Genomic DNA, 25302 nt, shown 5'->3' with positions numbered 1-25302 from the left:
TACCCAAATACAGTTAGCTAATACACAATCATATGCTTAATCAACCCCATGTCATTAGGCCCCTTATGCCTCTTCATCCAGTGTAATAAGTCCTTAACAAATCTAGCTCTGGTTATCCCCGAACAGCTACAATCAGCTGTTACTTCATCTTGGCTGAGTTTTTGAGGTGATTTAGTGAAGCTAAACGATCGGTTCTTGTCACATGACCTGCAGTGCACTTGTGACATTTTGAAAAGTAGATTTTTAGCATCATGTCACTGCGGTGTATAAAATGTTTTATAAAATCATACTGACCTTAAACGGAAAGGAACTTATCACTTTCTGATGGCATTAATGGAACATACACTTTATTAGGTACGGCTTACTAGACCCCCTTTTGCCTTGAGAACTGCCTTAATCCATCGTGGCATAGATTCAATAAGGTACTGGAAATATGGAGATTTTGGTCCATATTGACATGATTGAAAGAGGAGCTCATCGGCTGCACATCCATGAAACAAATCTCGTTCCACCACATCCCAAAGGTGCTTTAATGGATTGAGTTCTGGTGACCGTGGAGGCCATTTGAGTACAGTGAACTCATTGTCATGTTCAAGAAACCAGTCTGAGATGAATTGTGCTTTATGACATGGTACGTTATGCTGCTGGAAGTAGCCATCAGAACATAGGTACACTGTGGTCATAAAGTGATGGACATGGTCTGAAACAGTGCTCTGGTATGTAAAAGCTGTGGCGTTGGCACATTGCTCAGTACTAAACGTACTAAAGGGCCCAAAGTGCCAAGTGCCAAGAAAATATCCCCCACACCATTACACCACCACCACCAGCAGTCTGAACCTTTGAAACAAGGCAGGATGGATCCATGCTTTCATGTTGCTGACGCCAGATTCTGACCCTACCATCCGAATGTCGCAGTGGAAATGGAGACTCATCAAACCAGGCAACGTTTTTCCAATCTTCTTTTGTGTAATTTTAGGGAGCCTGTGCGAATTGTACCCTCAGTTTCCAGATCTTAGCTGACAAGAGTGGCACCCAGTGTGGTCTTCTGCTGCTGTAGCCCATCTGCCTCAAGGTTGGACGCGTTGTATGTTCAGAGATGCTCTTCTGCTTACCTCGGTTGTAACAAGTGCTTATTTGAGTTACTGTTGCCTTTCTATCAGCTTGAAACAGTCTGGGCATTCTCTTCTGACCTCTGGCGTCAACAAGGCATTTGCCCCCAGAACTGTTGCTCACTGGATATTTTCTCTTTTTCGGACCATTCTCTAAAACGCTAGTGATGGTTGTGCGTAAAAATCCAGTAGATCAGCAGTTTCTGAAATACTCAAACCAACCCGTCTGGCACCAACAGCCATGCCACGTTCAAAGTCACTTAAATCACCTTTCTTCCCCTTTCTGATGCTCAGTTTGAACTGCAGCAGATTGTCTAAACCATGTCTACATGCCTAAATGCATTGAGTTGCTGCCATGTGATTGGCCAATTAGAAATTTGCGTTTACAAGCAGTTGGATAGGTGTACCTAAGGTTTAGCTGTCCGCTACCAGGGGTAACCAAAATAAGTCTCAAATTGGGATCTACTCCATGTAACTAGTTTTTTCTTAGCCAACCAGTTTGAACTATCATGTATAAAGTGTTAGGATTTTAAACCCAACCAAAGAAAAAATATACATACAAACATTTAGTTTAATGGGCTGACAGCAAACTTCAAAGGGATCATCAAAATAAAATTCTATATATTTTTCATTTCATTTTACCACCTAAACAACCTTTTTTTTCTTAGAAGAACCTACTTGTTTAGCCTAATGTACGATTTTATTTTATTATTTGTATCGTATCTAGTAAATCATGAATTAATAGAAAGGTTAGATGTTTTCAATAGACTTGGCTTTGAAGTGAAAATGTTTGAAAGCCATTTATTTAATCATTCCTTTTAAAAAGAGCTTACTGTGGGCAGTGCTCCCTCATCTCATCCATTTGCCTTCAGGTCTAACAACAAGTCTGTCACGGGCACTGTTGATTGAGAGTCTGTGAAAAAATACTTCCACCATCTTCAAAACATTAACACTTGCCAGAGTTTTAAACAAGCCTTCCTAACAGCTCTGTTTGGGAGGTGATGTGTTCTCAGTAGTGTATTGACTAAGGCATTTTTCAGGGCAGCCTTCAGCTGCTTATCATCTGCCACCCAAAATGCTCACATGATCTGGATCGTCAACAAGCATGTTGCTCACTTGACTGGTGAGAAAGTGATTGTGTTCCATTCAGACAAAATATTTAAAGTTGGGAAACAAAGAACAGAGAGACGCGGGCAAGTGACGGGCCTGTCAAACATTCATCCTCTTCCTCCGCTCTTTCTTTGCTCCATACATGACATCCAATGTGCAGCAGCTGCATTTCTCTAAAGTTTGTTTTGTTAGCAAATATGCAATGCTTAGACTAAGCCAGACACTATTTTGGAACAAGGTCTGTTTCCGATTTGTTGAGATTCATTATTTGAAAATTGCTGAGATTACTAGTTGGTATTCATTGTCCTTTCCATATGTCACTCTTTTTTTAAATATTGGTGGTTATAAAAATAAAGGTTTTGCTTTTAATTTGCAACATTTCTCACATCAATTATTAAACATATCACATAATATTTAAATTCAGTGGACAGTATTGACAGCTAGTCAATAACAGGGTCATTTAGCTGCATCAACCATCAGTTACAGCTCTCAAGATCACACATTACCTACAGTGTATCCGGAAAGTATTCATAGCGCTTCACATTTTCCACATTTTTTTTATGTTACAGCCTTATTTCAAAATGGATTAAATTAATTTATTTCCTCAACATTCTACACAATACCCCATAATGACAATGTGAAAAAAGGTTTGTGGAAATAGTTGCAAATTTATTAAAAATAAAAAAGCTGAAAAATCACATGTACATAAGTATTTACAGCCTTTGCCGTGAAGCTCTAAATTGAGCTCAGGTACATTCTGTTTCCACTGATCATTCTTGAGATGTTTCAGCAGCTTAATTGGAGTTCACCTGTGGTAAACTCAGTTGACTGGACATGATTTGAAAAAGCATACATCTGTCTATATAAGGTCCAAGGGTTGACAGTACATGTCAAAGCACAAACCAAGCATGAAGGCAAAGGAATTGTCTGTAGACCTCCGAGACAGGATTGTCTCGAGATACAAGGCAAGGGAAAGTTACAGAAAGATTTCTGCTGCTCTGAAAGTTCCAATGAGCACAGTGTCCTCCATCATTTGTAAGTAGAAGATGTTTGGAACCACCAGGACTCTCCCTAGAGCTGGCTGACCATCTAAGCTCAGTGATCGGGGGAGAAGGGCCTTAGTCAGGAAGGTGATCAATAACCCGATGGTCACTCTGTCTGAGCTCCAGCGTTCTTTTGTGGAGAGTGGAGAACCTTACAGAAGAACAACCATCTGTTCAGCAATCCACAAATAAAGCCTGTATGGTAGAGTGGCCAGACAGAAGCCTCTCCCTGTCTGGAATTTGCCAAAAGGCATCTGAAGGACTCTCAGACCATAAGAAACAAATTTCTCTGGTCTGATGAGACTAAAATTGAACTCTTTGGAGTGAATGCCAGGCGTTACGTTTGGAGAAAACCAGGCACCGCTCAACACCAGGCTGATACCATCCCTACAGTGAAGCATGGTGGTGGCAGTATCATGCTGTGGAGATGTTTTTCAGCAGCAGGAACTGGAAGACTAGTCAGGATAGAGGGAAAGATGAATGCAGCGATGTACAGAGACATCCTGAATGAAAACTTGCTTCAGAGTGCTCTTGACCTCAGACTGGGGTGACGATTCATTTTCCAGCAGGACAATGACCCAAAGCACACCGCCAAAATAAAACAACAACTCGGTGAATGTCCTTGAGTGGCCCAACCAGAGCCCAGACTTGAATCCTACTGAACATCTCTGGAGAGATCTGAAAATGGCTGTACATCGTTGTTTCCCATCCAACCTGATAGAGCTTGAGAGGTACTGCAAAGAGGAATGGGCAAAAATTCCCAAAGACAGGTGTGCCAAGCTTGTGGCAGACCTGAATTTGAAATTCTGTGAAAAAAGGATGGTAACTTGCTGTTGCGAGCAAGAAAGTCACATTTGTGAGGATTAAAAGTGTCAATTAACTTCTTTTGTTTTTGTTTTGAATTCGATGTCAAGAATGAACTTCCATAATGAATAATTTCTGCTGAAGAACATCCAAAACAATGTTTTTAGATGAATAAAGGCCCAAAATAAATAGATAAATAAAAACAAAATCTTTTTTTCTTCAAGTATTTTAAAGCATACCACTCTATTACCACTTTATTAAACTTCATCTTACATTTAGATATCATTTAGAAGTAGTGTAATAAGAAATGAAAAACATTACTAATTCTGTATTTCTATTCAAGAACGTCAATAGAGTACAATATATTTAATTGTACAAAAATCTCACCGAAGAGTCACTGGGCCTAGTGTCCTTCCTTACAGAATTGTTTGGCCCTCTGTTTTTTATTAATGTAGTTTATTTGATGATGCGCCCAGTCAGGACACATGATAACCATATGCTGCTCTAATATCAAACAGCAGCTTAGTTAACGTCTCATTTACACTAGATTTTTACTTCACAGATGTACAGTAAATATGTGAAAATTAGAATCTTACCCGCAGGACAAACCCTGTTTACTGAAATTGAGATCTTGTTTTGTATTCGTTTGGTAAGCTTCCTTATTGTTCCTTTGGTTTTGATAGAAGGACAGCCTGGGAAAATGCATTTAAGACCAAGCACATTTGTCAAAAACACAGTCAGTGAAGGGGAAATGCGCAGATAGAGAGGAGATAACGTCAAGATGAAGAATGATGGTGCCCTTGTTCAGCCGTGGAGCTCTGTTTGCCACCCTTGCCTTCTCTGGGAAATGCCACCCAGGCTGATTAATAGCCATTGGCTTAAGGTGTGATCTTTAACACAAAGTTAAACTTGTATATGATAAAAGGTGTGTATTTACTGCAGTGACGCAAGCACTGAGCACAGAGAGAGAAAGTCAGTTCCTCTTTTCTAATGGATTGTCCTTAGCAAGGTGTAAAATGTTATTGTCTCTGTTTACGTTGGCACAGTAGCACTTTATGGTGATTTGATTGTTGTGAATGGAGGTTTTGTTTAAGGAGTGATTTACAAACACTAGCTGTTTTATGAGGGGACATCAGCAGATATACAGGAGCCAGTTAGACTACTTAGAATAGTCTTAACATTTTTCTGTTGTTTTTTTAAAACTGGCCATAGCTCTCAATTTTTTTAGTCTTATTTTTTTTTGAGAGCGTCAATGTAAAGCACTTTAATCTGAATCCAAAAGATTAAGAGGGATAATTTACTAGGGTTTGGTTGATAGACGATGCCATCGTCCATCGCCGATAGCTGATTTACATCATGATGCTGAGCCGGCATCGTGATCCTCCACCCCACCATGTCGCAACAGCAACCCGCTTGCAAAAAATACACACTCTGGCCCCATTTACACTAATACAGCTTAGTTTTAAAATGGCATTTTAGAACAAAAACCATCCACATCCACACCGGCATTTTATCTAGAATTTCTGAAAAGCCCTGCATCCACACTATACCACCATACCTGAAAACGCACATCATGTGACCACACATACACTCTCATCATGCTGCTCTAGCAGTCAGCGGGTGCTTTGAGCACAAAACCCCAGAGAGCAGTGCATGTCGGACAGTTTATCAAGGATGTACCACTGGATCGCGTCTCACTATAGTTGTTAAATATGATATTTAATAAATTTTGTCTCTGTCTAAGGACTCTTCGTCTTTTGAATCTATCAGGTAACGTGTCACAGCGTCAGTACACTGCTTCAATCTTTTGCTTTCATGCTTGTACTTGGTAATTTCAGCGAAAATCTCAGCTGGCTGGTTGCTGTTGGTTGTGCACCTTTTTATCAATCAAGTTTGTCAACACCATTATAACGACACCGATCACTCTGCCTATTCATGCCAGAGTCCCGCGGAAAAAGTGATTGACTGGTAGTAATTTGTGTGTAACTTACCTTTATTTATTTATGATTTGGTTATGAGTAAAACAAAGACCATGCAGGTCAGGTAGTTGAAACGGTAGGCTACAAATAATTCATTTATTATGAATTCATTAATTATTCATAAATAATTAATTCACTGCCACCTCTGACGCAGATGCCATCATCCATTGCGATGTTTCACATTATACATCGTACGATGCCTAATTGGTCAACATCGCCCAACCCTATTATTTTCTGTGAATTAAAATGGTGGTTATTTTGTTTATTCAACTGGCCTTAAAACTCCAGATTCTTTTTTTTCTTTGTAATTATTTATTAGTGGTTTTTCACCTTTGATTGGGATAGGATAGAGGAAGACAGACAGGAAAGCATTGGGAGCAGAGAGAGGGGAATGGTCGACATAGGACCTAGAGCCGGGAATCGAACTCGGGTCGACTTGAGCACCATGGTGCTATATGTCAGCACACTTAACTACTAGGCTATTGGCCCCCGACAAGAATACAGACTCACTATCTCAAGTTGCGATAACTTGCGCTAGGTGCAGCACAGTGGCTCGGTGGTTAGCACTGTCACCTCAGCAAGAAGGTCGTTGGTTCAAGTTCTGGCTGGACCGATTGGCAATTCTGTGTGGAGTTTGCATGTTCTCCCCATGTTGGCGTAGGTTTCCTCTTGGTGCTCTGGTTTCCCCACAGTCCAAAGACATGCACTATAGGTGAATTAAATGAACTAAATTGGCTAAAGTGAATGAGTGTGTGTGTGAATGTGAGAGTCTATGGGTGTTGTACCAGTACTGGGTTGTGGCTGGAAGTAAAACAAATGCTGGAAAACAAATGCTGGAATAGTTGTTGGTTCATTCCACTGTGGCGATCCCTGATAAATAAGGGACTAAGCCGAAGCAAAACGAATGAATAAATAACTTGCTCTCTAAGAAAAACTTCTTTGCTGAAATTGTGTTCCTGACACTACTTCAAGATAAATTAGATTTTTTTTAATGATGAAATATGAACAAATATCAACCAGGTAGTTGTGATGCCAGTAAAAGGTTTAAAACAATATATTTTATAGCTTTTGTCATAAACTAAAGCAGATGACTAAATGTGACAGCCAGTAATCACCTTGCACTAGTGTTGCATTTGATATTTTTAGTGCTTTTTTCTATTTTTTTATGTTTTTACAATTAGTAAAAGAATTGGTAACACTTTAGAGCAGGGGTTTTGAAACTTTTAGGACCCCCCCCCCCCCCCCCCCTCCAAGTTTGTCCAATTTCATTCGCGCCCCCCAGGCACCCCTCCCTCGAGCCAAAATTATAAAACATGAGCAAACATCATTCACATATTACTTGCTGCGTTTAAAGTGCGTAGAATTAATTGCATTGAAACATAAATATATAGCTTATATGATTCAGTGTGATGAGTCTGTTTCTGTGAGGACAAAACATGTTTATCTGTGGTTGGATTCCTGACACGACTAACCATAAATTATCTTCCTCTGTCAATAAGCTTGAACCAAAGCCTACTTGCTTTTGATGTACGTACAGAAAATGCTGCTTCGCAAAGCCAAGATCGCAGAGCCCTGACGGTGTAGTTGAGTCAAACATTGAGTACGTACACATGGGCAACAATACTTTAATATGATTTTAATACAATTAAGACAATACTTTGATTAAGAGTCTACCATTTACTAAACAGCAGTTTATGAATACCTTAATCCGACTAAAGTCATAACTGAACTAAACAGAAATGGAAAGACATGAGGAGTAAATATTAGTGGCATTATTGAAGTAGGCTAAACACCGCAATCAAACTATTACCGTCATGAAGGACTTTTCGCCACATTTTGTGACAAGATTCACATACACCGCTGTCAGTAAAGGACCGTGCGCAGACACAATGTGAAACTGCCAAACTGCAGTAAAGTCAAAAAATTAAAGATGAAACACCCAAAATTGCATGAACCTCTGCAGGAAATATGAATAGTCTGGGGACGCAACATTCAAAAAGCACTTCACGTAACACCTTAATTATATTATTGTCTTATTAAGGCAAATAACTGATGTCTAAGTAAACATAGTCAGTGGTGTCTTCAAAGTAAGTGAAAGATCCAGAAGGGCATCCTGCTGATTTGATTCAGAAAGGCACTTGTTTGTCAGATGGCTCACCGGTTTACTTGCATTCATTCACCGTCATTCATTTTAAAAAGCACCCGCTCCATTTTATTTGCATATATTTTACTGGAACACATTAACTCCACAGGTGCCTGATAGTTAGCTATGGAGCTAATGTTATTCATATTCCCTCTAGTGAACGCATAAAAATCGTCATTATAATTTACTCGAGTGCACGCCCCATTGTCTCGCGCCCCCCTTAATAGGTCCTTGAAACTCGATTCCAAACCTAATCAAACACAGCTGATCCAAATAATCTAGGTGTTCAAATACTACAGACTATTAAGCAAGTGTGAAGCTGTGGTCACACTAGTGTTTGAGTGCACAAAATTCTGTTATATGGTGCTGCGAAAAGGGTCAGGATTAAACAAGATAATTAGACATTTTGAAAAAGTGAGCGATTGGTCCATATTTAAAATTTCGCAGTCAATACAAAGTCAAGTGATGCGAAACTTTCCACGCAGCGAATTCTGAAACTTGTCGCACAAGATTGCATTTCCGGTCTGATGCATTCGCGTGCTTATTAATACAAGTCTATAGGGAGAAAAGTGCAGTGTGACCGCAGCTTGAGTTGGAGGTGGTTAAAGCTAAACTATGCAGTGCTGTGGTCCTCCAGGAATTGAGTTTGAAACCATTGCTTTAGAGCATAGATCTCAAACTCAATTCCTGGAGGGCCGCAGATCTGCACAGTTTTACTTCAGTCCTAATCAAAAACACCTGTTCCACCTAATCAAGCTACTCTTAAACACCTTGATTAGTTGGATCAGGTGTGTTTGAATAGGGTTGGAGCAAAACTGTGCAGAGCTGCGGCCCTCCAGGAATTGAGTTTGAGATCTATGCATTAGAGTAATGGTCCATTAGTTAATGTATTTACTTACATAAAGTTTGAATAATCTTGTAAAGCATTTATTAATCATAGTTAAACAATAATTAATGCATTATTAAAATCCTGAGTTGTGCTTAACATTAAAGCATTGTGAGTTAACATGAGCTAACATAATTTAACTTAAGCTTAACGTTAACAAAGCTGAATAAATACAGTAATGTATTACCAATTGTTTGTCCATGTTAGTAAATACTTTGACTAATAGACCATTATTCGAAGATGTTATTATAGATGACTTACACCCTAAATTGTTACCTCAAATGTTATAAAATGGCAAGTTTAATTTTAAATAAAAATAGACTATATTATAAAAAGAACGATTCTGAGAGTTTCAAAATTCAAATTCTGATTAGTACTAAATTTATAGTTTACTACAAAATCTATAATTTCCCCAAACAATTATGGGGTCCAAAACAACCCTGGACTCCATTCTCTTTCTTTAGAGAAAACAACAAAGTTGAAGTTTTTGAAGTTGAATTCAATTATACTGCATTTATATTAAAAATAAAAAATTATTCCTGTTATAACATTGTTATACCATTATTATAATAACACTAAAAACTATCATTAAAACAAATAACGTGCTTATTAATGAAACTATTCTAGTATTAGGCTAAGAATTTAAGTGTTAAGGAATTAAGAAATTAGTTTCTTTTATTGAAAGTTGCTTTCTAAATCCACTCTAAATCCAGAAAATTAGATGATTAGCTTGAATTTCTGTCATTTGTCACTTCAAATATTGTTTTTCTTGTTCCTTAGGATAGTAACTACAGAAAAAAAAGATTACTATTGCACTTTTATCTGAATGTGGCCATGGATGTACAGTAACTCTCTCTCTGTTTGTGTTTGTACCCAGAAGCATGATCACAGTAACCTCTGGCTCTTCTGTTGTGTCTTGCTCAGGAGCAGTATGACGTGTTTGATGCTCGCTTCCAGATACGGCTATAGTCAAGTCATAAACCTGCTGGCGTCACACGGAGCAGCACTGAACTATCAGAATGATAATGGACAAACGGTAAGATCATAGGTGATACAGTATTAAAGTTTCAACAAAAAATTAACATTTACTTAACCTCAAATCGAAGTTTCGTTCTTCCGTTCAAAATAAAAAGATGTTTGTTGGTAACCAAAAAGTTGATGGTTTCTATTTACTTCCACAGTAGGAAAAAATACTGTGGATGTCAGTGGGGACTGTTAATCTTTTTTTTGTGTTTGAGAGGAAAGAAACTCATGCAAGTTGAGTTTTTTAGGATGAACTATCCCTTTTAGAAGATGCATATGATATAAATATAATATAAAATGTAGTGTAATATATTGTAGAATATAAATGAACATCTAATATTAGGTTTTTTCTCCCTACTGGACTTTAATTTTGCTTTATGGATAAGGCCCTCATTATCGCAGTGCAGTACGGACATGAAACGGCTGTGCTGAAACTGCTTCAACTAGGAGCGGATAAGTTTATGAAAACCAAAACAGGGAAGATGGCAGCCGACATGGCAAAAGTGTTCAATTATCCAGAGGTAATTCATTCATGTTTAATCCTACTGTGAACTCTAATGTCAGAAATCATTAACTTGTTCTTTTTTTTATTATTATTTAGAGCTTGAGAGTGTGAAATTAAAATTGTGCTCCTTTAGATCGCCAGGATCCTTCAAAGTCCAGAGCTCCCAACTTTAAATGGCCATGGACTGTCTAAAACTGATGCCCTGTGTCAATTTCTCAATCAAAACCCTGATCGCCCCTCTGCCTGTAAAGAGAGGTGAGGCTCTGCGTCTTTGGTTGTACCTCCCTCTAGTGGTGACTGACAGCTAGTACTCTTGAGGTACTCAAACTCTTTCCTAGGAAATAAATAGAAAATTATTCAGGCATATGTTGCATTATTTTAAAAATAAAGTTGCTATGCTTCCCCTCATTTATTATATATTTAAGCTATATATTTATATATGTATTTCATAATATGTAAACAAATGAATGATTTGATTTTGTTAATTCACTTTAATCTAGGGCCAGATAGAATCTGCGCATATTTTTTTGCTATTTCTGCTGAGAATTTTGTAAAAAATCTGCAGATTTATGCTGAATTATTTTGGGAGTATCGTAACTAAACTTAATATATGAAATTAAAAATAATAGCTTTTTAACTTTTATCTAATGTTTAAAATGCAAATCCATTTAGAGCCACTTATCTGGTAAACAAACCAAGTCTTTCAGATATCTACTAAAAGACAGAACATATTACTTTACAACCTGCATTGTAAATGAACACTTTCGTATTAGTCAGTATTGTTACGAAATTAGTATTAGTCGAAATTAATTTAAACACTGAATAGATATAAATTTAAACACATTTACACAAGTAAATAAATAGACTCAATGATGGGCCAAAAATCTGTGGATTTCTGCACACACAGATTCCATGTGGGCCCACTTATATCCTCTACACGTAATTAGCATTTTTGTAGCTCAAAAGGAAAACGTTAATTAGAAAACTTTTGGAAGTGTGATTTATTGGTGTGCTTGAGTGTTAGTTTTTTACTTTTATGGAAACTTCTTATGGCATTTTCTGTTTAAATAACATGCATAAACCAACAAAAAGAAGCCGTGTTTCTAGTCGTATTGATTCTCCTGGTTAGACAACAGTATACAGTAAGGTTCTATCTGCGTTCTGAATGATTTTGAGATATTGAGCTTCAAAGTTTTTGCATTCCATATAGCAAACAGTATGTGTGTAACAGTTCTCTTTCATACATGAACATGACAGGGACCCTAAGGGTTCTCCTAAATATACATTATCAAAGTTCTCTTACAATTGCAAAGTGGAGTAAAAAAACCAAATGCAGATAGAACCTTCTCATTCTGAAAAGTCATTTTCCACTTGGAATTATAAGGTTCTATCTGGCAGATCATTCATTGACGCATTAATTTTTTAAGAAATACAATCAAAAAATATTTAAGTTGGTTTTGTAACAATATGTTGATGCTTGAGAAAGTAAAATATTTGCTTTCTATAACATTTATTTAATGTTTTAGGATTAATATTTTTTCTTGATTAAATTAAGCTTTCAAGGCTGCTAAATATTTTTTCCAGTGCAGATGTTAATTTTATCTAATTAATGTGTTAATATTTATTACATTTTATGCTTTATATGAATTATTGAATTAAATGTCCCATGAATTAAATTAAGTATTTGCCCTTCAAGGCTTAATAATAAATTTAAAGATATTAAACCAAATGAGTTTAATAAACACTGAAAAGTGTTTCACTGACTATATGTAAACAAATAAATATATTTCACATTTAATCTATACATTTTTTATATTCATTTCTTTTTCAACAATGTAAAATTCAACATTTCATCTCAATGTCGGTGACGTGATGGCTCAGTGGGTAGCACGATCGCCTCACAGCAAGAAGGCCGCTGGTTCGAGCCTCAGCTGGGTCAGTTGGCATTTCTGTGTAGAGTTTGCATGTTCTCTCCGTGTTGGTGTGGGTTTCCTCCAGGTGAATTGGGTAAGCTAAAATTGGCCATAGTGTATGTGTGTAATTGAGTGTGTATGGGTGTTTTCCAGTAATGGGTTGCATCTGGAAGGGCATCCGCTTCGTGAAACATATGCTGGATAAGTTGGTGGTTCATTCCGCTGTGGTGACCCCAGATTAATAAAGGGACTAAGCCGAAAAGAAAATAAATGAATGAATAAGTGAATCTTAATGTAAAGGAAATGCTAAATCATCACATTGACACACATCTCAATTTTGTGTGGTGTGGCATTATTTAGCCGACTCTGATTTTGTCTTTCTGGTCTTTCCCGCTGTCAATGGAGCAGTCCGGCGAAATGACAAAGAAAGCTGATCCTGATTGGTCCTCGTGCGTGCATTGAAATGCTGATTGGCTCACAGAAAGAAGCTTGTAAAAAGTGTTAAAATGTAAACAGCTTATTAAAAAACCATCACATAATGTAAATAAGATGTCTTTAATTAAGAATATGTGAATAACTCAATTTTGACAAAAATGTCAGATAGAACCTTTCTGAGGTGACGATTTGTTATGGATTTTATTTCAATTAAAATTAACATTTTTTTTTTTTGACCAATTGTCATTTTTTGGGCGGCATGGTGGCTCAGTGGTTAGCACTGTCACTTCAAAGCAAGAAGGTCGCTGGTTTGAGTCCTGGCTGGACCAGTTGGCATTTCTGTGTGGAGTTTGCATGTTCTCCCCTTGTTTGCATGTTTCCTCCAGGTGCTCCGGTTTCCCCCAAAGTCCAAAGACATGAACTATAGGGGAATTGATTAAGCTACTGTAAATTGGCCATAGTGTGTGCATGTGAGAGTCTATGGGTGTTTTCCAGTACTGGGTTGCAGCTTGAAGGGCATTCACTGCGTAAAACATATGCTGGAATAGTTGGCGTTTCATTCTGCTGCAGCGCGACCTCTGATAAATCAGAGACTAAGTGGAAGCAAAATGAATGTCATTATCAGAAAATGATAATGCTCTAAGTTACAGTATTTGTTTATTTACAAGAAAAGTTACAAGAGCTTTATAGATTAAACAAATATTAGCATTTTGTTCAAACACAAGCCTAATAAATCCAGAGAAACAGAGAGTTTTCAATTGGCTTATCGCAATTTTTCTTTCAGGCTGATTTTTTATTTCCAGTAAATAAGTCAATAAGATGACAAAGTTTACTTGGAAAGATTAAATGAATATCATTACATTTATTTAAAAAGATTACTTAAAACAAATCTGTCACTTTTAACGATCTAATCTAAATAAATCTTACCGACCCCACTTACAGACAAATACAACAACATACTCCCAAAAAACAAAACAATAAATAATTAGCAATAATATTCAGCTAGCAAACATTTATATTTGAGAGTTTTACAAGTAATTATAAAATCAGATGAACTTTTTTTTTGTTTAATCCCTAGTTCCTCTAAGCTGAGTGATATTGAGCTTCTGCTGCACGGTCTGAATCTGGATCATCTCTCAGGCATTATGGTGGTGAGTCAGTTGATTTATTTTACTGTTATGCTAACACGGATGTGCTTGCAGTAGATGCATATGTGGCTGATTTTAAGTGTTAAACTTTTAATTCTGTAAGCACTATTGCATGAATTATTTGTTTTAATTATTATCATTTGATCATTGAAGTTGTTTAAGTTGTTATTTTGAGAGTTGTAGATGAGTGAAATTCTGTTACGTGTTACTGGCACAATTCCTGTGGGTGGAGTAACGTTTGTTTTTAATAGTTGTTTTCGCAACCACATACACACACATACACACACACACACACACACACACACGTTTTCTGTTCATATGGAAATTAAAAATGGCAAGCTATTTTATTATATTGAAAAATTAGAAAGTCCTTGCATCAATAAGTGGTTGAAAGTGGACAAAAGAGATGGTTTAAAACACAGATATTAGTAGGAATGGGTCTTTTCTACTATTAATATTCTTGTCTACTAGTGATCTGACTGAACACAGTGCCCTTCTAATACAGTATACAATAAATCGTCTTTAAAACTATATAAAAATATATGAGTTTATCCAGCTGATTTATGCACATTACATAGTTGGATAAAGAGTAAATTGGTCTGTGGTGATTTGTATTAAATCTTAAGTTTGGTGATGCATAATAATATTAATAATATATTTTGATAATATTCTGATTAGATTTTGTTCTTATATTTTGATTCTAGTTTAGTAATTTTGTGTGCAGTTTGTTATATTTTTATTAAAGTATTAATAATTTAGTTTATTTTAGTTTAGTTAGTGCTTCCATTTTGATTGTTTACATTGCTAATGATATAATGTTTCCATTTAAAAAGACTGAAAATAAAAAAGGTGTGATTCCTACATTAATCCACTGTAAACACATGCTTTCTTCATTTATTCTTTTACAGGAACAAAATGTCACTTGGAGCGACCTGTTGATCATGGATAAGAGGGATCTGGAAAAGGTTTTTATATGATGATATTTTTAACAATCAGCAAAAGAAAAATAAACACATTTTTGCAACCATTTTGTCTTCTACAGCAATAGAAAGGAGCTTATATTTTAGACTTTACGCCACATGTTTGCCAATTTGGCTCAAGGAAGGCAAGATAAAATGAATTCTAATCATATTAAAGTGTTCATTTAATTAGCTTTGTGGTATAGATGTATATATATCCTATGAAGATGCAATGTTGGTTTGCATTGTCAAAGCTCTGTTTGTCTTTGTAGATCGGCGTAACTCATCCTGTGGATCAGAAGCAGATTCTCAGTGCCATGGAGCAGATGCAGCTTGATAAAGTAGATCTGGACACCCTGACGCCTCTTAATAACATAGACAGCGGGTAAAGCTCATCCAGCCTCAAACTAAACTAAACTTGATTGTTGATCTTTATTATGTATCCTCATCAAATCCAAAACTATAAACTGCAAAAAAAAAAGCTTTCCTTAGTTTTTGTCTCGTTTCTAGTCCAAATATCTAAAAAATCTTAAATTAGGCAGATAAAAAAAATATCTTGTTTTAAAAAATAATGTGTCAAAATTAAGTGAGTTTTTCCTTAAAGCAAGCAAAATTATTTGCCAATGGGGTCAACAAAATAATATTTTCTTTATGCTTTGAAGTTAGATTAATTTGCTTATCCCACTGACAGATTGTTTTACTTGTATTAAGGAAAAAAAACTCACTTAATTTTGACACATTATTTCTAAAACAAGTAAATATTTTTACTTGTCAAGAAAATGCTTCATTATTGAGCATTTTAATTTTGAACAAAGACCCAGGATCTAATCCCCCCCCCCCCCAAAAAAAAAGGTCAAAATAAAATAAAAACTTTAATACTGTAATAATAGGTGCATTAAGTAAATAGGTAAATAATAGGTAAATCAGGATTGAAACATATCTGATACAGTCTCTCTCATATTTAACCAAAATTGTAGTTTTTTTTTTCTTTTTCTTTTACTGCCAACATTTATTTATGATGGATAAGGAGAGTGATGAATCGTCCAGCAAGAGAAAAAGCAATGGGCCGCATTGGATCTGAGCTTCCATTAGCTCTGATAGTAGGTCCCTTAGCTTGGACCAGAATAATCCAATTTGGGGACATTCCCAGAACATATGTATATAAGTACCTTGTGTAGAGTTATTACATATGTGACAAAAAGGGTCTGATTTTCTTTTCATTTTAAATAACAGGTAGGGGGTGGCATTAGCCTGAAAATTAATTTATAATGAATCATTTGGTGAGCTGTTGGTGAGTTTTTTGAAGTACAAAACAGTTCTCCCAGACAGTCTCCCAATCCATAATTGTATCGAGTTCTCTCTCCCTGAAGCTCTCAATTGGGACATTTAAATATTGTTGTACTGTAAGTGGTTTATAATCTAGAGTTTTTAATATTTGTACTAGAAACAAGACAAAAACTCTAAAATAAAAAGCACCAAAAATGCTTTTCTAGCTTATTTACACTATTTTTATGCCATATTTATTATTATTATTATTTTTTATTTTATTTTTATTTTTATTTTTTTTATTATATAGTTATTCCTGGAGTCCTGTGACCAAGTTTCAAGGCTTGTAACCGTGTAAATATGCACCGCAAAACTCAATGCAGAACAACAAAGCCTGTCTTAATGGTTTAAGCTCTAATAATGATTTGTTAGGTGAGAAATGAAGCACTGCCATTGCTGCACGCTCTGGACTCTGACAGATGACGACAAAGAGGCGGCGTTTGACTTTAAAGTCTATTCTTAATGAATCTAATCAATCTATAATTTCTTTATTCAATGTCGGCGAGGGCAGACGGACACACAGTAAATTGTGCCTTTAAATCCTGTTCTGATAGGCGCTCCATAAACACACATTAAAAGGATATAGAGTTACAGTGAAATTCATCGTCACAGTTAATTTCCTGCCTAATGGGATGTATGTAAACACGCGCCACCGCTTTGACAAGAGTTCATAAGTCGTTTCCGGCAGATAACTTCATGTGGCTTTGATACAGATGTTATTTTTAGGACCTCATTTTATTTTATTTTTTTAGATATTATAATTATTTTGAGTGGTCGGATTATTTAAAATACACCAACCTAAATGCCCTGTGATACAAATTGATGGATCTGCTTATGGTGCCTGTAGGGACGGTGGCATTAACCCAGCACTTAGCAATACCACAAGAGCCTATCACTCATTCGGTCATAGAAAAACTAACAAAGTGGCGCTCGGAGCCCATCTCTCTGTCCTGGAGGAGATAGTAACTCCAGAGCGTCTGACAGTGTTTACCACAGCCCCTGACAGAGTGTTAGGAGAAGAAAACGGCTGCTTGGGGAAATGCTCTGTTAAGATAACACTATCAACATTGCGCGGTATGTGTGAGCCATTACAGGACAGTTGTAAGTGATGGCAGAAGTGCGCCAAGAATGCTGTCATCAAATTAAGTGCTTCAGCTTTCGGTGTTTGTGATTTTTAACATAAACAGGTTGGCTTTTGTTTGAGGAGTTATTTTATTAATACGTTATTTACCAAAATAATGCAATGGAACAAGTGAATAGACCACTGGAGTGTTTTCAGTTCCTCTGGATATACAATTCAGTTATGCGTATAATTAAAACATCATTTTGTACACCACTGATGACATTTCTTACAAATTTTAACAACATTTTGAGCATTATTTTTCCTAGAAAATTACATTTAATTATAAAGATTAATTATTAAGAATAGGGCTGCACACTATATAGTTTCAGCATCGATATCGCAATGTGTGTGTCCACAATAGTCACATCGCAAGATATGCAATGTTGAGATTGAATTGTAGATGATCAGGAACCACAAGTAAAAACCCATGAGATTTGTTTTAATTAGAATATCATGCTTAAGTTCATATAGAATTCATATAGAAAGTTAACTATCTACATGTGTTTTAGGGCCTGTGACTATGTGTGCATTTTAAGAGAGTTTAAAGCATTTTAATAGTGCATAAAGTAGTTAAATAATGATTAATATTATTATTATTAAGTTATTGGTCACACTTTATTTTGATGGTCTGTTTGTTGAATTTAAGTTACATTGCATCTACATGCCAACTAATTCTCATAAGATTATAAGTAGACTGTTAGGTTAGGGTTATTGTGAGTCGACATGCACTTCCAAAGTTTCTCATAGTTCTTATGATGAAGACTTTGCAGTGAAATTTTACATTTTATTTTTAAATTTCTGCACCCGAACAATGTTAGCCATAAGGAAAGCCATAAGGCATAGTTTATTTCACTTTAATATTTGCTCCATTGTGTTTATGGCTGTATTTTGTTTATTATATGTATAGATATTTATATTTTACTCCCCTAAAAACCATCCCAGTCAATCTAAATTAAGGACTTCCCAAATAGAGCTATTTAAGTCATCTGGTGATTTTTATTTATTTTTTATTCATATTGCAATATAGATCGCTGAGGAAAAAAATATTGCAATGTCAAATTTTTCCAATATTGTGTAGCACTAAATCAGAGTAACAAATGTAATTGAAAATCTAAAATAACCCTGTATGTAAATCCATCTTTTGTCATTTAATGCAAAAACATGCTCTAAATCAGTGCTTCCCTATTCCAGTTCAGATCATCAGCTCATTAACATAGAAATCCATGAACTGATTCTTGTCCGTCAAATCAGAGAGACATACAAAATGTGAAAGGTGGGGGGTCCCGAATTGGGAACCACTGCTCTAAATAACTGTATTTTTATTTTAAATTAGCAAGAAATGTATGGAACAAAATCAATGCCAAAAGTATTGAATTAAAAAGCTTGTTGAATAGCACAAACTGAATAAAATAATACACCGAATTAACAAGCTCTTGCATTTTAATGACTTGAATTCCAGGGTTTGTATTTTTAGGTCCTGAAATTTAACATCTGTTTATTTAAGCTGTGATTATTTCAGCGAAAAATAAACACGTTTTCATACTTTTCATTTCAATAATTCATATTCAATTTCCAGATTTCACTTACAAAATATGCAATACCCTTTAAAAATATGATGTATAATATTCAAAAGGCAATTTTCAGTTCAAATATTCGCTTCCATAAATTCAGTGGCTCAAATTCGACTGTTAAAATTCAATGTTACATCCGAGAACTGCAGGAAAAGCAATAGATTGCAGATTGAAGATCGCCAGCTGCTCTTTTACCAGCAGGTGGAGATGGAATAATTTAATATTTTTAACCCAGTAAATAGGCTAGAAAAAAGCTAAGAAAGGCACAAAAGTAGCATTTAATATTAACATCAATGCATTGGATATTATAAGTAATAAAAGGAATATGAGTAAAATGAGTAATTGATGTTTTGGTCATCTATATTTGCCCTTATGTAACGGAAGCCAGCTGGTGATCACGTAAACCTCACTCCTCGCATCCAGCGACAGACACTGTTCTGCAATCTTTAGCCTCCTCTGACCATTTGTCTCCCATGTCTGTATCGCCGGCTCGCGCCCTGCTCGGACCGGTGTCGTTACATTTACATAAACTGTCTTTTGATGAATATGATGTTACACATTCTCTATCTTTATTAACTCTTTCTTCCATAGATGTAAAGTATTATATTGACAGCTAAATAATATAAACGTAAGAGAAACAAGAGAGGAAATATTATAAAACAAAATAGATAAACATAATTGCCAGGGCTAAGAACAATTAAGAACAAAGATATGCAAAACCAGAGAGATTTTATGAGAATGTCACACAAAACAGTTTACTTGAAACTGTTAGACAGAGTGTTCAGGTATGATTTAAGGTTGGGCATGGATGGGACGTGAAATTTAAAATAATTTAACATAACAAGCTAATGCATTAAAGGAGTGTCTTCAGTTATTCATACAGAACCGTCTAATATATGGCATAACCATAAGAGGTTATTAGACTATGAAGTGTTTGCGCTGTTTAAACTCAGCTATGTCAGGATTGGGATAGGCTATATATTTTCAGAATTTAAATGATTATTATTGTTATGATTATAAATATTATTATTTTATGACATTTATTTAGGCTATTGCGCTTAAATAAGTCATCCGTGATTCTAAATTAATATTTCCATTTATCCTTTTTAGCTATCACTCTGCCTGCCCTTTTCTGCCACAGTTAAACGTTTGCAAAATGTCTTTAAATTTCAGGACCTAAAAATACAAACCCTGGAATTCAAGTCATTGAAATGCAAGAACTTGTTAATTGGGTGTATTTTTTTTTCAGTTTGTGCCATTCAACAAGCTTTTTAATTCAATACTTTTGGCATAGATTTTGTTCCATAGAAATGTCATCAGTATTTTACATAATATATATTTTTTAATGAAATTCCTAACTGTATTATATTTTTCATGTGGTGTCAAAAGTTTTCCTGTAGTTGTGGACTTAATATAAGCCATTTGTTTTGTTGATGTGCAAATTTTTTGTATAAGCGATGAAAATTTACTTTGTTGCCCTGAATGTTATGCAAGTTGCACATCTAATAATTTGCAGACTCATTACAAGCATATATTTTAGACTGCAGTTTAAGTACTTTGTAAGTTGAATAAAGAGCTTCATTCCTAAAATGTCTTTTCCCCAGGAGCGAAGATTTCCTCAACTTTCTGATCAGCCTGAAACAGCAGTGCACTTATTTGACAGAAGCTTTGCAGGACGTCATCAGCAGGTTCCCACGTAGCCCCTCTGAGGTTTGTTGTGTACACTAGATTACCACATCCTGTAGGGCTGGGTGGCAAAAATGTAATCTCGATAATTATTTTCCATATTGATCGATAACGATATATATTTCGATATAAGTTGTCAATGCTTCCAGATTTAAAAGAGTACCTCAACAATGACTGAAGCCACAAAAATTAGACCGTCCATTAAATGGCATAACATTATCGGCAGCCAAAAATTCAGTACATCTCTAATATCAACACACTTTTAGATTTCCATTTTTGCTGTGTGATTGGCTCTTAGCAATGTAGAGTAAAAAAGTGCAGCACTTATCGTTTTTATTGATATAATTTTATCATATAATATCATTTATTGTCCCAGCTCAAACGTCCTGTTGTAAAAGCGGAGCGATTCTAAGTATTCCAGTTTGTTTCTTTAGTCTTCTATTGATTTGTGGAAGTTTTGCCCACTGTATTCAGACCTACTGTAGAACCAGGCTTTTAGAAAGGAAGAGAATGACTGACTGATATGTAAAACAGTTTTATTATTTATTAATAAAGTTATTTTTGTATTTACATGCTCTTTAGGAGGATTTTAAATTAACATAGCAAATGTGTACAAAAAGAAAATCCCCTCAAAAGGTTTTAACAGCATAAAACAGTTCCTTTTTTTTACCCAATTTTCCGTTGCTACTTTTAATTTCTGTGGTTTGTTGGTTTGTATGTTTTGCAAAAAGCTTTTTCCATAAAGTCTGGGTTGCCTAATTAATTGAAATGAGTTAATTACTAGTTAATAATCATGCACATGTTTATACTTTTGTAGTTGCTGTTGTTGTTTACATTTTACCTTAAAATCATTAATGTTGTCTGACGCTATGAATTTCAAGAGTTTAAAGGGATAGTTCACCCTAAATGGAAATTACCTGATCATTGATTCTCCCTCATGTGGTTTTTAAACTTTTATGAATTTGTTTCTTCTGTTGAATGCAAAAGATTCAACATTTTGGAATACAATACAACATTTTGGAAAATGCTGGTAGCTGGGATCCATTGACTTCCATAGTAGGGCTAAAAAAAATATGGATGTCCATGGGTTCCAGCAACCAGCATTTTTTCAAAACGTTGTCTTGTTCAAGGGTGAGAGAATTTTTGGGTAAAATATCCCTTTAAATGTGAATGACACCTCTGAGCGTGACTAACCCAGTTTTCTGATGATATCTATGATTACAGCTATAAATTTAGATTCAGAATTTTCCACTGAAGTAGTAGTAGGCAAAATAATTCCTATCTCCCACTTGCTTGTGATGCCTTTGTTCAACAGGTTGTTCTTACATGCGATCCCAAGAGAGAGGCTCAAGCCCTTTGCACTGAGATAGTAACTCAGACAGGAGACCTCCAGAAAGAGATACTCTGTCTTAAGACCCTGCTCAGTAAGGTCAGTCACGTCTGCATTCCTTCATGTCCTCATCTTTCATCTTCTCTGACGCTTCTATTAGTCTCTCTTGCATGACGATGAAGGGAGTCAGTTGTGAAATGTGAACAAATAAATTGAGGATGTTATCCGCTAACACTTTCCAGGGAATTTTCAACAACTCTAGTGAAGTTCAATGAAAAGTTTGTACTTTGTAGATTGTTGGTTTTCTTAAAGTATTTAGAAAAGGGCTGCACAATATATTGTTTCAGCATCAATATCGCTATGTGCACAGCCACAGGAGTCACAGCAGGGTGTGCAATGTTGATTTTATATTTTAGTATTATAGTTAAATTGAGTGATTAATTCTAGAGTAAGTGTGTTTCTAAGGCCTGTGCAGTCAGGGACAAGAAATTGTACAGTTTGTATTTTTAATAAAGATTAATGTCACTGAGTTATTTATACAATGAATACAAGATTATTTAACATCTAATTATTCCATTTTTGTATCTGAATACTGTTAGACGCCTCTGAAAAGCACTGTTTATTTCACTTTTATTTTGGCTTTATTGTATTCATCTATGATTTTAATCCTAATCCCAACCATGACCAAAGTTTTTTCCTTGCTTGCTTACTACTTGCTTTTAATTTTAGTATATTTTATGCTTTATCAATCTAAAAGAATGAATTAATTCCAAATAGAGCTATTAAAGTCATCTGGTGAAATACAGCAATTCATTACAGTTGAAGTCAGAAGTATTAGCCCCCCTTTGAATTTTTTTCTTTTTCAAATATTTCCCAAATATTGTACACAGAGCAAGGAAATTTTGTCTGTATGTCTGATAATGTCTGATAATCGTTTTTCTTCTGGAGAAAGTCTTATTTTTTAATTTTGGCTAGAATAAAAGCAGTTTTTAATTTTTTAAAAACCATTTTAAGGTCAAAATTATTAGCCCCTTTAAGCTATTTATTTTTCTTATAGTCTACAGAACTAACCATCATTATACAATAACTTGCCTAATTACCCTAACCTGCCTAGATAACCTAATTAACCTAGTCAAGCCTTTAAATGTCACTAAGCTGAGTACTATTATCTTGAAAAATATCAAATATTATTTACTGTCATCATGGCAAAGATAAAAGAAATCAGTTTTTAGAAATGAGTTATTAAAACTATTATGTTTAGAAATGTGTTGACAAAATCTGCTCTCTGTTAAACAGAAATGGGGGTCGGGGGTATAAAAATAAACAGGGGGGCTAATAATTGTGACTTCAACTGTATATCACAGAAAAACAAAATTTCGCAATGCCAGATTTTTCCAATATCGTGCAGCCCTAATTTAGAACTTGACATTGATCAAATTGGATTCCATTTTTCCTTATTTTTTTCATGGCATGAAATGAACAATGCAATAACGAAGATCCCTCAGAGATTTTGGTCGATATTGTTGTGATGGCATGCACTCAGCTGCTGATTTGACATCTGCACGTGTATGATGTGGATCTCTTCTACCAGCACGTCCCAAAGGTGCACTTTTGAATTGAGATCTGGTGACTGAGAGAGTTCTTCAATTTTAGTGAACTCAGTGTCAGTTTGGGAATACTTGAGCGTTGTGACATGTTGTGTTATTTTTCTGGAAGCGGCCATCACAACATGAGTACACTGTGGCTATAAAGGGGTGGACATGGTCAGCATTGCTCACATAGTCTGTGGCATTTTAACAATGGTGCCAATGTGTCCCAAAACAAAATATATGAGTGTGTGTTAGCGTTGTGCGATTAATCGAAAAACAAATCGCAATCGTAACTTGCAAATGCGTCTCTGAGAGTCTTACTAGCCAATTGAGTGAGCACACTTTCGTTCTGCTCAATCAGAATTGTGCAACTGAACTACGGCCACAATAAAAAAAAGATAACATACAGGAAAACGCTGACAAGTGGGATTATGGCGACTGCTGCTTCAGAATCGGACATGACACTCACTTCTAACGTGAAACTCTTCTCCCCTTCAGTTGTATCGATTACCATTTGACATGGCATCTACTCCGATCATTCACATATTTTTTTACAAAATATGATTATGTTCCTTGTGTGTATTTCAGAGGTGTGTGTGTGCTTGTATGTGTGTGGAAGAGCAAGCACTGACATAAGCTGCAGAGCTTATTAATATTAACAACCATTGCAAATACGGTCAAAACTGAGCTTTTCATTCTATGGATAATTCCTATGGTCGTAAAGGAGAATATTAAACCATTTGTGGAGACTTTTTGAGCTTTCCTAAGCCACATGCCTACTACATTTACATTTTATGCTGCATAAAATATATGCTGGATAAGTTGGCAGTTCATTCTGCTGTGGCAGCCCCTGATTAATAAAGGGACTAAGCCGAAAAGAAAATGAATGAATGAATATCAATGGTCAATTTAACATACTGAATCAACGCACTCTATGACACCTCTTAACCGCCCAATTCTGCTTCATTTTAGATGGATCACACAGAATACACCTTTCTGCCTTTTCAACTAAACTCCAGCACTGGTCTGAAAGCAAAGGCCCACAAGAAGTTTGCTTTGCTGCTTGGATTCGGAGGACTGTTTGGAGTAGGGCTGATACTTGTGTTGTCACAAACCAAAAAAATCAGCTATTTTTGAGATTATGCATTTCATAGATGTGTGTGTTTTATGTTACCTCAGCATTTTATTAATAATCATACGTTATACATTTAAGTTGAGAGTATGTTATGATTACCTGTTTTGTGTTGCTGTTCTAGACTGTTACTTAAGGAAATCTGCCTTACGTTCTTTTGGTTTTGCAGACTGCACATCAACATAAATGCCTTTTTTCCCCCCAACCCAGAATGTTGTCATCTTAACTGTTGTTGCTTTATGTAATCGCTGATCAGAGATAGACGGCTGATGCTTTTTGTTTTGCAAGGCCTGTTTTGGTTTTGCTGGGTGGCCCAAAAAAAAGAGTAGTCATTGGCAGTCGCTGTCTGTGGTGCTGAAATGTCATTTCCGGGTGCTTACCGAGTCCAAACTGGGTGAGGAACCCTCTTACACTTGATTTCATAATGAAAGTTGATCAGTCATATGAAGTTATATTGAACGCTATTTATTACATATATTCGTTTTCTG

General features: G+C 35.7%; 1 protein-coding gene across 1 annotated transcript in view; it reads left to right on the top strand.

Moving 5' to 3' along the window:
* asz1 (ankyrin repeat, SAM and basic leucine zipper domain containing 1) overlaps positions 1-24837 on the top strand; it is a 29042-nt gene extending 4205 nt beyond the window's left edge. The window contains exons 5-13 of the mRNA XM_056478896.1: positions 9999-10110; positions 10484-10618; positions 10736-10857; positions 14029-14101; positions 15007-15063; positions 15330-15442; positions 20682-20787; positions 22079-22192; positions 24655-24837. Of these exons, the coding sequence (XP_056334871.1) occupies positions 9999-10110; positions 10484-10618; positions 10736-10857; positions 14029-14101; positions 15007-15063; positions 15330-15442; positions 20682-20787; positions 22079-22192; positions 24655-24819 (997 nt within the window). The 3' untranslated portion in view covers positions 24820-24837. The remainder of the gene's footprint in view (positions 1-9998; positions 10111-10483; positions 10619-10735; positions 10858-14028; positions 14102-15006; positions 15064-15329; positions 15443-20681; positions 20788-22078; positions 22193-24654) is intronic.
* The last annotated feature ends 465 nt before the right edge of the window (positions 24838-25302 follow it).

Source organism: Danio aesculapii, chromosome 18 (genome assembly GCF_903798145.1).
Source record: "Danio aesculapii chromosome 18, fDanAes4.1, whole genome shotgun sequence".
In the NCBI taxonomy this organism is placed as follows: domain Eukaryota; kingdom Metazoa; phylum Chordata; class Actinopteri; order Cypriniformes; family Danionidae; genus Danio; species Danio aesculapii.
Note: the sequence above shows the minus strand (reverse complement) of the source record. Positions and strands in the feature narration are given on the sequence as shown.